General features: G+C 45.1%; 1 protein-coding gene across 3 annotated transcripts in view; it reads left to right on the forward strand.

The window, feature by feature from the left end:
• The window catches only part of akt1 (v-akt murine thymoma viral oncogene homolog 1), a 28,838-nt gene extending 20,183 nt beyond the window's left edge, over positions 1–8,655 (forward strand). For all 3 annotated transcript variants that reach the window (XM_069718664.1, XM_069718666.1, XM_069718665.1), the window contains exons 8-14: positions 474–542; positions 646–771; positions 2,020–2,148; positions 5,469–5,683; positions 5,837–5,924; positions 6,142–6,244; positions 7,963–8,655. In XM_069718664.1, coding sequence (XP_069574765.1) covers positions 474–542; positions 646–771; positions 2,020–2,148; positions 5,469–5,683; positions 5,837–5,924; positions 6,142–6,244; positions 7,963–8,042 — 810 coding nt within the window. In that variant the 3' untranslated portion in view covers positions 8,043–8,655. The remainder of the gene's footprint in view (positions 1–473; positions 543–645; positions 772–2,019; positions 2,149–5,468; positions 5,684–5,836; positions 5,925–6,141; positions 6,245–7,962) is intronic.
• The last annotated feature ends 2,847 nt before the right edge of the window (positions 8,656–11,502 follow it).

Genomic DNA, 11,502 nt, shown 5'->3' on the forward strand with positions numbered 1-11,502 from the left:
ACCTTATTATAACTCGTATAGATCCTCAGGAGCCTCTTCAGTCCAACCCAGCACCGTCCATTCAGAAAAAAAAAAAAAAAAAAAAAAACAAGCAGGCAGTTTTACCAGGAATGTTTTGAAGTGCCATTCTTACAAAGGCTGCAGCCGAGTCAAGTCTTTTATAGCAACACCCGACTTTCTTTGTTTTATCAGTTAACCCTTTCTCTGTACGTCTGAGCGGCAGGTGGAGGGAACGATGCATGATGCCACACAGTCAGCGCAACCAATGGGACGAATGCTTGACCACTTAACAGTCGCTAAATACTATTGGCTGTATTTGGCCTCCGATTCTCTTCTCTTTTAGATATTTGTATACGTATTTTGTTGTTTCATGTTAACAGCAAACGTTTAAATGCCAGCTTCCTCTTGACTCGGCTACAAAACATGAAGTTCTCCTTTGAGCATGTTTTTTTTTTTTTTTTTTTTGTCTGCAGGGACTGAAATACTCCTTCCAGACACATGACCGTCTCTGCTTCGTCATGGAGTATGCAAACGGTGGTGAGGTGAGCCATTTCAACCTTCAGTGAGTGTGCACCTGGTGGATGTTAACTTGACCATTTCTCCTGGACTGACCAGCTCTCCCTTCACACCCCCCTCCCCCCATAGCTTTTCTTCCATCTTTCACGAGACCGGGTATTCTCGGAGGAGCGTGCGCGGTTCTATGGTGCGGAGATCGTGTCGGCGCTGGACTACCTGCATGCTGAAAGAAACGTGGTTTATCGAGATCTAAAGGTAGGCCTCCTCCTCGCCGTCAGCCTCTCTTCTCTTTCTCCTTCCCTCCGCCCCCTCCCTTCCTTCCTCCCTCCCTCTCCTGGCAGGATATAAATAGGGCTTGCCTCCGTCCAGATCAGTGGCAGTGGCCAGGGTTTATTGATCTGCCTCCCCCAGATCGGTCTCCTGACCTCACTGCAGCTGGAGTGAAGCTCGGTTCGAACATTACTGCAGCTCCACAGAAATAACCAGCCGTGCTCTTTGAATGCATCGCCGCCACCTCCCGTCACAGTTCGCACACACAGCAGCTCTCAGCCAGCGGGGGAAATCTGCACATGCTGTATGGTATTGACATCCTTTTATTGTGTTAGCGGTAGATCACGTTTAGGGAGGGAAAAAAAAGTTTGAAGGTTTCAGCTGCTGCTTGTACAGGATTTGAGTTCAAAAGGTGAACAGAACTCTTAATATTTTAAAGATGACATCAAGAGACGGATGCTGCTGATTGATATGGCATGTTGGGGTTTAGAGCGCTTTGGGGGGTTATCAGTGGTGCAGTGGGCATCTTCAGCCCTACTACTTCCAGCTGATAAAACTATACCAGCCAGGTCAGCACAGCACTCCCTCCCTCCTTCCCTCCCTCCCTCCCTCCCTCCCTTGGGTTTATGAGGCAGGCTCCCAGCCTGCTAGGGTTCTCCTGAAAAATGCCAGAGTAGCAGGATTGGAGGATGTGCTGACTCTGGCCGGGCGCTGCTGGCCACGTGTGAGCTACAGCTGCCAGGTGACTTTAACGGAGAGAGAGAGACGGTGAGGGGAGGAGGACATGCTGATACTAAAAGGCCAGACAACCTCGAGTCATGACACTGCAGGATGCACATCCTTTAGGCCCGTAGGTCAATTCACCTGTGCAGGTTATCACCAGGAACCCTTCTGTTTTCATTTGTCTTCATGCACATTTTCAGTGGTGTATAAAATTGAGGAAAAGAAGAGGATACAATAAAAACTGATAGAAACAGATTTTTTTTTTTTTAAAGATCTTTATCATGGTTGTATCTTATTCTATTGGATAACTAAACACATAAATATGGATATGGATCTAATAGAATAAGATACAACCATGATAAAGATCTTTTAAAAAAAAAAAAATCTGTTTTTATCAGTTTTTATTGTATCCTCTTCTTTTCCTCAATTTTATATATATATATATGAAATAATATCCTTCTCGTCCAGAAACTAATTTTCTTGTTTCATGTACGACTGTTTTCTCCTCAGCTGGAAAACCTCATGCTGGACAAAGACGGACACATAAAGATCACAGATTTCGGCCTGTGCAAGGAGGGGATCAAAGACGGCGCCACCATGAAAACCTTCTGCGGGACGCCAGAGTACCTCGCACCCGAGGTAAAAACACAACACCGATTCCTTCTGCCGGAAATATTGACTTCAGCGTTTCCTTCGGCAAAGCAAGTTTTCTGTGGCATTAAGTGACGCATTCAAAGAACACGAGGTCGGTGTCGCGCCACTTCAGAGCCGGCAGGAGAGCTCAGGAGTCTGGTGATGGCGGAGAGCGCCGTTTAATACGTCAGTCTCAAGTATTGAGGCTGTAGGATACGAGTCACATGATTTTCATATTCATCAAATCACTCGGCGACCTCTCGTGTCTTGTAGGGAAGAATCTGCATTCATTGCTCCTTTATCTTTGTTTTTTTAAATTTTGATACTGTTTTAGTTTTTTTTACATGTATGTATTTTGAGCCAATAGCGCACTAAATGACCGTTTAAATTGAACTTAGTGAAGAAAAAGATGACGTAGAGCCCAACAATGAACGTTAATTCCTACACACGTGACGTCTGTAAATCCAAACAAAAAAATGTAGCGTGTGCTGTGGGACATCAGTGGACGAGAGGCATTCAGAAGAAAGGGCAGCTGTCTCCAAATGCCTTTCTAATCTCCAGTCGAAGTTGAGATAATGAGTGTGCCGTGTGCCCAGGGCAGGGCGGCCTGGTCTCATATTTGCTGTATGGGGAGGGGTGTGGCTACTCCCTGTTGCGTGCAGGTATGACAAGTGTTGGGAGTGGGCTACGTAACCCGATATTTCATTGTAAGTGTTTGCGGTGTTCATGGCTGTTTGCTCTAGCCCGTAAAAATGTTTTCCGGGAGAAGGGTGTCCATGTTGACACAGTTGCCGTATCGTTGTTTTTAGCCTCCATTTGGAATTTTCTGCTGGAGGAGGAGGAGGAGGAGGAGGAGGAGGAGGAGGAGGAAGTAATTGGCTGGCAGCACCTCAGGAAACGTGAGCTTCCGCCCCTGGAAGAAGGAAAAAAGAGCACATTGGCTACAGCTGTTGTGTGGCACCAGGGAAGCCACAGCCCCCCTCCCCCCACCGCCTCAGCTGCAGCCTGAGATGCTTCACCTGACCTAAGCAGGCTCAGAGCTGCTATGAGCTTTATTGCCTGCCAGGAGCACGTACACCCGTCCTGTTTATCGATCACACTGAAAGCCCTCTAATTATCAGCACCAGGCCATAAACACAAAGTTCTAGGCTGACACGGTGTCTGAATGTTTACATCTTCTCACCTGGGCAAACATCAAAAAAATATACGTGTGTGTGTGTGTGTGTGTGTGTGTGTGTGTGTGTGTGTGTGTGTGTGTGTGTGTGTGTGTGTGTGTGTGTGTGTGTGTGTGTGTGTGTGTGTGTGTGTGTGTGTGTGTGTGTGTGTGTGTGTGTATTTTCCTTTATTTCTAAATCCTTGGAGAGCTCCACCTGTCCACTCCATGCTCTTCCTTTGCCCACCTCTGTCCTCCACAGAGTAGCACAGCCCGTGACTGCTCCAACCTCGGCAGCGGAGAGAGCAGGGAGACATCAGGGGGCGTTGTCATGGCAACAGGGTCACTGGTGAGCGTCTCTGTGGAGTGCGGGCCAGGCAGTGTTACAGGTTGTTCTGCAGTAAACAATGACCTTGTTGTGTGTGCTGCACAGGAATGCTGTAACGTCTGGGAATATTCCACCCAGAGCTGGAGGGGGAGAGGAGAGGAAGGGGGAGGGGGGTGGGTTGGTTAGTGGGGGGGGGGGGTCCAATCTGCAAAAGCCTGACCAGTTTGTCTCTGGAGTAAGGAGTGGGAGAAATTCACTTAGTCACTTCTGTGAGATAGTTTCAAGAAGAAAATCATCATCGGCTTTTAGGGAACATCCACAAAGAAAAGATGCCGACAGGTTTAATCGAGCCACCGACACCGATCTGGATTCACCCTCTTGAAAGATTAATGTCCGTCAGCGCAGAACTTTGTGAGCAGAAAAAAGTGCCGTATACAGAGCAGAGCTCCACAGCAGCGTGTGTGTGTGTGTGTGTGTGTGTGTGTGTGTGTGTGTGTGTGTGTGTGTGTGTGTGTGTGTGTGTGTGTGTGTGTGTGTGTGTGTGTGTGTGTGTGTGTGTGTGTGTGTGTGTTTGTCTTTTATCCTCCCTCTCCTCCTCATATCTCTGCTCCTTTGGGGCGGTGTAACAGTATTAGTTTGAGGCTGGGGCCCAAGCAGGCAGGCAGTCCTGGTTACGTATATGAGGGATGAGCTTGGCTCCTGCGCTCCTGGCAGCTTCACAGCTGTGGCGCTCTTCTACATATATGGGGCAGCTGCGGGCCCAGCTGTCGCACGGTGTGAATCACACGACAGCAGCGCTGGAAATAGAGACGGCCCAGTAATCCTAGCCCCACACCGGCTTCACGTTACTCCCCCTGCCCTCCCGGTCCTCCTCCCCGATGCTCGCCACTCACCGCAGCGCCAGGCCGAGCGCCCGCAGACCCATGCGCGCCGCGTACGCATGCACACACAAGTAGTTTTGTTCCTTTTACGGACACATCCTTCCATCTGTTTTCCGGGACCCTCTCTCTCAGCCCGAGCGCTGTTGTGTCCGTATCTAATTCTATTAATCCGCCCTCATCTTTTTACCTAAGTTTCTATTCTTGGGTCTGAATTAACTAGCATCACACAGCTGAAGGTTTAGCAGAACAGACTGTTCTCCTTGTCTTGATTTCACCTTCAACATCCGCCTGGCGAGATAGAATCCAGTACACGTCCCCTGAGACCTTGGAACAACTCCACTCAGCAGCACATTAGTCATGCAACAGGTTGCGCTGTTCACGAAGCACAACACTGGAGGAGTTTGTCTCATTAAGAACTGTCAAGAAAAAGTCATCTTATGGAAAGAATAAGACTGAATATTTCCCTTTCCGTGACTCCGGCTGTGTGCATCGAGTTGGTTTGTTGGTAAAACCTCTCGGTCTGTTTGTTGCCACACATTGCTTATTTAAGCGACCCACACCTCTGCTGCTTGTTGATCTGTATGTGTGGAAGGCCCTGTGGTGATTAAATATGCAGGGCTCCAGGGGAAACTCTATCCTTGCTCCTAATGCGAGATGTGAGTCAGTGTTGGCCTGGGCTGCCTCAACAGACCAGAGAGGGGGGAGCAGGTGATTTTGGGGAGGGGGGGGAGGGGGGTTGATGGGTTTGTGCTGTGGTATATACAGCTGGCAGAGCCGCTGTCTTCACGGCCTTTTGATGTCCAAACACGACTGTATTGGTCGAACCATAATCTATAACTGAAAGAGCTCGGTAACTCTTTTTCTTTTTTTTTTGGACAATGATATATCCTCAATGAACCCTCACCAAGAACTTTAGGAACTTCTCAACAGCTGCATTAAACCCAACTTTTGTCCCACCCTCAAGGTGCTGGAGGACAACGACTACGGCCGTGCGGTGGACTGGTGGGGTCTCGGGGTGGTGATGTACGAGATGATGTGCGGCCGACTGCCGTTCTACAACCAGGACCACGAGAAGCTGTTCGAGCTCATCCTCATGGAAGACATCCGCTTCCCCCGGACGCTCGGCCCCGAGGCCCGCTCTCTGCTCTCTGGTCTCCTGAAGAAAGACCCGATGCAGAGGTAAGTGAATCCATATCAACTCGTTTGTAATCCGAAGGTGTGTTCCTCATATGAATTTATGGAGATTTGTGGTGATATAAGAGCTGGATGAAACGATCCATATTTTTCTGTGATGCTACAACCTGATTGGACCTTCTGCGCTTGTGTTTCCAGGTTAGGTGGAGGACCCGACGACGCCAAGGAAATCATGCAGCACAAGTTCTTCGCTTCGATTGAATGGCAAGATGTTTATGAGAAGAAGGTGAGTTTGTAACGTTCCTGCCGCTGTGTTTCTCCTTCGTTCTCGTTCCTCGTCTCCAAACGGGGATATCTGTCGTTCCCTCGGGGATCGATGAGGTTCACGTGGCTCGAAGCGCCACCGTCTAGATTGTCATCAGACGGGCGACTGTTCCCGAGCTGAGTGACGGATGTGATGTGCTGATGCGTTTGTGTGTGTGTCCCCCCACCCCACCCAACAGCTGGTCCCGCCGTTTAAGCCGCAAGTTACCTCGGAGACGGACACGAGATATTTTGACGAGGAGTTCACAGCACAAACCATCACTATTACACCACCCGGACAAGGTAGACACGCACACACACACACACACACACACACACACACACACACACACACACACACACACACACACACACACACACACACACACACACACACACACACACACACACACACACACACACACACACACACACACACACACACACACACACAGTGTACTTAAAAGGATTTATGATGTATGAGACAACTTCAAATAATCCAACTGTTCCTTTTTGTGCAGCTTCATGATGTCGTGCTCTGACGTGTGTGATGAGCTCAGTGAACCGTGCGGACATGAACAGCCACCACACTAACAACAATAATACACTTCCACTTTACTCAGACTAAAAACTCACCTTATTTTAGTTTTCACAGGGTTACTTACAAAATCACTCGTCTTTTCAAAATCAATTTGAAAATGATCGTCACAGATTCCTTTTAAGTTTCCTCTCATGTTAAAATGTGTCGACGGACTCACGAGAGAAACTCGACAACGAACAAATTCATTCGGTCACAAATTTGTCTTTTTTTTTTGCAGAGTTTTGTACCCAATCGTGGGCTGAGGGTTGAGTTGGTTGTGAGAATCTTATAATGGGAGTAAAGAATCCATCCTGCAGGCGGCTCCCCTGAGAGCAGTGTGCCCTCTCCTGGAGAGCCGGGGCCATTAAAACAATGAATTACCCCACAAAGTCCACAAACTGGATGAATGGCAGCCAGTCAGTCAGTGACAGAGTAGATATTGATATCTTTGAATAAAGATCTTGATATCGTGAGGGAACTATGTGCTTTAGGTAGATAAAGGACAGGTTTTAGAAATGAAGATCAGGTATATGGATATGTTTGTCAGCAGTTTATCTCACTCGGTCTAACAAGTTCAGATAATTGCGTCATTAAAAATCATTTCACTGAATATAAATATTTGAAAAGTTAAGGCAACATCTAATCATGTATCAAAATGGAGCATTAAAAATTCAATTCAATTTCCAAGGGCTTTATTGGCATGAGAATTTTAAGAGCAGTAATGTCAAATCATTAAAATACAGTTTTCCAAATATTTAGAATCCCACGAATGTGAATTTTAACACAAAAAAAAATTAAGATTGATATATATATAATGTTATATATACCGTATATCTGATTCATATATTTGTGTGTGCTGTGCATGTCCAGGTCATGATATGCCCCCGTCTCTTTCTACATTTTTATTTTCAAGAGATCATTTAGCTTTTTGAAATCTGAACTGAACTGAGTTGAACTTGTTAAAGAAAATGTTTCTGATTTCATTGAATATTTTTCATCGTGGGAGGAAGCTCATCACTGTGGTTTAAACCTCACCAGTCCAACAGCAACCACACATTTTCTTTTCTTTTTTTTTTTGTATAGCTGAGATGAATATTTAACTCAATCGGGAGTTGGCACATTATATGTAGTGTTATTATTCTTGTAAAGTATTGCTGTGATATTGTATAATTTTCTCATTTGAAATACAGGATTGTCTATTTCTGTCTGCGCAGCAGTGAATGAAATATGTGACGAATATAAAAGGAATGATACAAAAATCGAGATAATATCAAATATTTGTAGAAACTTGTCCTGTTCATCCATTTGTAACATTTCAAAGGTAGAATAATCACCGAGATATTAAACAAACTTTCGCTGCCTCATGGTATATTTCGTCATGTCATGTCATCCGCCCCAAACTTCCACCAGAGCTGACGGCTTCTTTCTCCTCCGTCCCCAGATGACAGTATGGAGTCCTTCGACAGCGAGCGCAGACCACACTTCCCACAGTTCTCCTACTCTGCCAGTGGGACGGCCTAAAACGACTCTCGGACATTCCTCTGGCTCCGCCGCCTCCCCTCCCCTCCCCTCCCCTCCACCCCACCCCACCCCACCCGACCGACCGACCGACCGACCGACCGCGCTCTCAAAAGGCCGGGCCGCAGCCTCGTCCTCCCAGCATTGTCCGAAGAAAGCTCTCGTTGAATGTCACAGTCACAGTCTGCAAGTTGTGTTTTACAGGAGGGAGGAAACACAAGACGAAACAAAGATAACTGCTTGTTCTGTGTGGCCTTTAAGACTGACCGTGGAGACAACACCACTCTGCATTTCCTGCTTGTTATGTTGTATACTGAGCAGGTATCCATACACCATAATGAATGGGGAAATGTAGTTATGTTATGCACAAATTAGGCTACTGCTATAATTTTGAAAAGGGCCATTTATGTTGAACATAATCAGTAAAATGCAAACCAACCATTTCAGATAGAAACTAGGCACGCTGTTGACCAAAAACATCATGTGAGCAGAGAGTGTGTTGTTTGTTGAGTGGGGGATCAATCCATGTTTTTTTTTTCCGAGTCCTTTCAGACATTTTTTGGCTTCATAAATTGAATGTATCGTATCAAATAAAGTCAAACTTCCTGCATACTTATGTGTTGTAACACATGGCTAATTCTCCTAAGACTGAAATGCCATCTTCTGGAAAGGATCTGTATCGCGTTCCTGATACCACGATGCAAAACTGACACTCGTCAGTGTGTCGTATTGTCGTGTCACGCCATGATGGGTCTGATCAATGTATTGTGCAATACAGTCCGATGTGAGGAATAGCAGACGTGCAAAGAATGCAGCGTGATTAATCATTAAGGCAGAAGCTGGCCTGCAGTGGATTCCTTTTTCCAACTGTTTGCACATCAGAGTCACTGAGAGGCCCCAAGTTTCCTGTTCAGGATAATAAATAGCTCCCCCCTGAAGTAAGTGCTTATAGTTCCTGATGCCTTTTTTTTTTTTTATATATCTCCTCCCGGTTTCCCTCTGATCGGTGTCACTCGATACCGACTCCCTCAGAGACTCTTCTCTCCTCCGGTTTTTCTCTCCATGTACAGTACACTGCTGGGTGTTTTCCACCCGGTGCATTCGCTGCAGCCTCAATGAGGTCACTAACATAATACACTTCTTTAGGAATACTTCGCAAACAAACTGGGCTTCAGGGGAAAACACAGAGTCATCTTTAATTTGCTACTTTAGAGGACTTCTATGTCTTCACAAGCTTCTGAGTTATTTATGAGACCAGCATTGATTTTAAAGGACTTCTACTGTGCCAATGATTTGCACTTTGCTGCCCCAAAATGATTGTATTTGGACCCTTATATGTACCTTATGGGTGGGGAAAGACTAAATTAGCTTCTTTTTTTTTTATATATATATATAAATTCAAAATGTTGTGGATACAAATACAACAAGATTTGTTTGAATGATTTATTCCCTTTTAAAGAAAGCTGAGGCTTAATTGACACTCTCGGGAATAGAAGCTCTTCTTTCAAATTGTACCGAGTTTCCAAAAGCAAGCAAAGTATTTTTAAGAAGTTGGATAATCATTTTTCAAAAAGTGCATAATACATTATTGAATGTAATGTTTTTTATGATATTGTTTTCTCTTCAATCGTTTGCAAACCTTTGTTCATCTGTTTGTTACTTATTCCTATGCACACTCGCCCTTTGCTGTCACCTTCTAAAAATAGGGAAATTCATTTTATACTTTTTATTTTTCATTTCAACTTTTTTTTGTACCTGCCCTCCCGTATTCCTGAGACTGAGGACACCAGTTAGTAAACAAATAATATAAACTTTGTACACTGTTTTTACTTGTTTCTTTCAAATTGATGAAATAAAAGGTCTTAACAACGGCTGTGTAGATTCATCATTTGTTAGGAAATCTCAACGACAACAATGAGACTCAACAATAAACCAATTCATATATCATTTGGCAAAATAAACACCATTGTGAGATATGGATAAACATCCCACCATTTATTTTCAGGTATCACAATGTTCACAGAGGTTTCCGGAAAAAGAAAATCACAGTTTTCCACCATTAGTGGAAGTTTTCTTCCAACTCTGTTCACACCTGATTGGTTTACTCACTGGAACTTATCTTTATGACTTGCAATTCTAAAAGTCAATTTGGATTCAACAGTCCTCCCTGCTTATTGTTTAAAGGGAGTTTAAGCATGTAAAAAAAAAAAAAAGAATAGTATCCTCCTTATATGATTTAGAGTTTCTGCAAGCAGGTGTTTTGTTTACCTCAACCTCACTGTGATCACACCCTGCAAATAAAACATGGCAAAGTGTGTGAGACAAATGTTCCAACACTCAGTGGCTCCGACTGTGTCTTGGCCACATTCTCTGCCTCTGCACGACTGCTCAGGTCCACGTCTGGGGTTCTGCAGCTGGTCTGAGACGAGAGATGCTCCCCCCGGGGCCTCGGGCAGATGGTACGGTCTCTGGAGCAGATGTTGACAGCCAGGGCTCCCAGTCTGTCTTTTGGCCAGCTGCAATGCACAGCATCACACGGTGAGCGTGAGGTTTTTGGCCCGGTGTGGCACTTACCTGACAACCATCCCTTACCTGACTCCAGCTGCACTGCCCAAATCACGCAACAAAGCAGCGGGTGCAGCACTGCCACACTGGCCTCCCCTGGGTGGCGATGTGCTGTGTGAGGAGCATGTCACTCACACCGTCTGCAAGCCAGAGAACCTTTGTACCAGAACCGCAAGTAACTCTCCGAGAAATGGAGGCATAAACAAAATCTTCTTTTATAAATATGGTGATGATGTGAATCCAGGTCCAAGTCACAATCCTGTATTGATTTAGCATTTTCACATATCATAATTGAGAAGTTTTAGAGGAGGCAGACAAATAGTACATTTGGAACATTTCAGCACATTTAAAACAACTTCAATGCAAAATCCAGAGAATGCACTTTTTATTTTCTACTTTCTACAACAGCCATGAAACTCTTTTTACTTGAGTGAAACTTCAGCATGAAGTAGTTCACTGTAAACTCTGATGATTTAATATTTGTTCCTTGATGTTACAGCAGTGAGCGTGCAAGATCAGCACCTCAGAGAGAGGCCTGGAGCCACTCGTTCATAAACCCTTCAGCAGGATGGATGCTTCTTCACCCGCTGCCTGAAGGTGTAACTGACGGCACTTCACTTCTGCAGCTGCAGATAGAGCACACAGGCAGAACGCACACATTTCAACACCCTGCAGTTCCTGGACATGAAGTCAATTCTAAGTTAATCAGGTTTTTATTGTATTATTATGTATTTGATAACATTATTGTTGACTACAAGCCCTTTGATAACACTCAGAGCGGGACTGTGTGAAGGGTAAAACCCCTAAACTCAGTATAACCAGCAGCGAAATATCCCAGTGTGGTGAATGGAGTAAATAAATAGTGACTGTTTATATCTAATATAAAACACAGAGGGTT

The sequence above is a fragment of the Brachyistius frenatus genome, unplaced genomic scaffold, assembly GCF_029030835.1.
Source record: "Brachyistius frenatus isolate BFR_SWC_R1_liver_20210118 unplaced genomic scaffold, ASM2903083v1 Contig_196, whole genome shotgun sequence".
Classification (NCBI taxonomy): domain Eukaryota; kingdom Metazoa; phylum Chordata; class Actinopteri; family Embiotocidae; genus Brachyistius; species Brachyistius frenatus.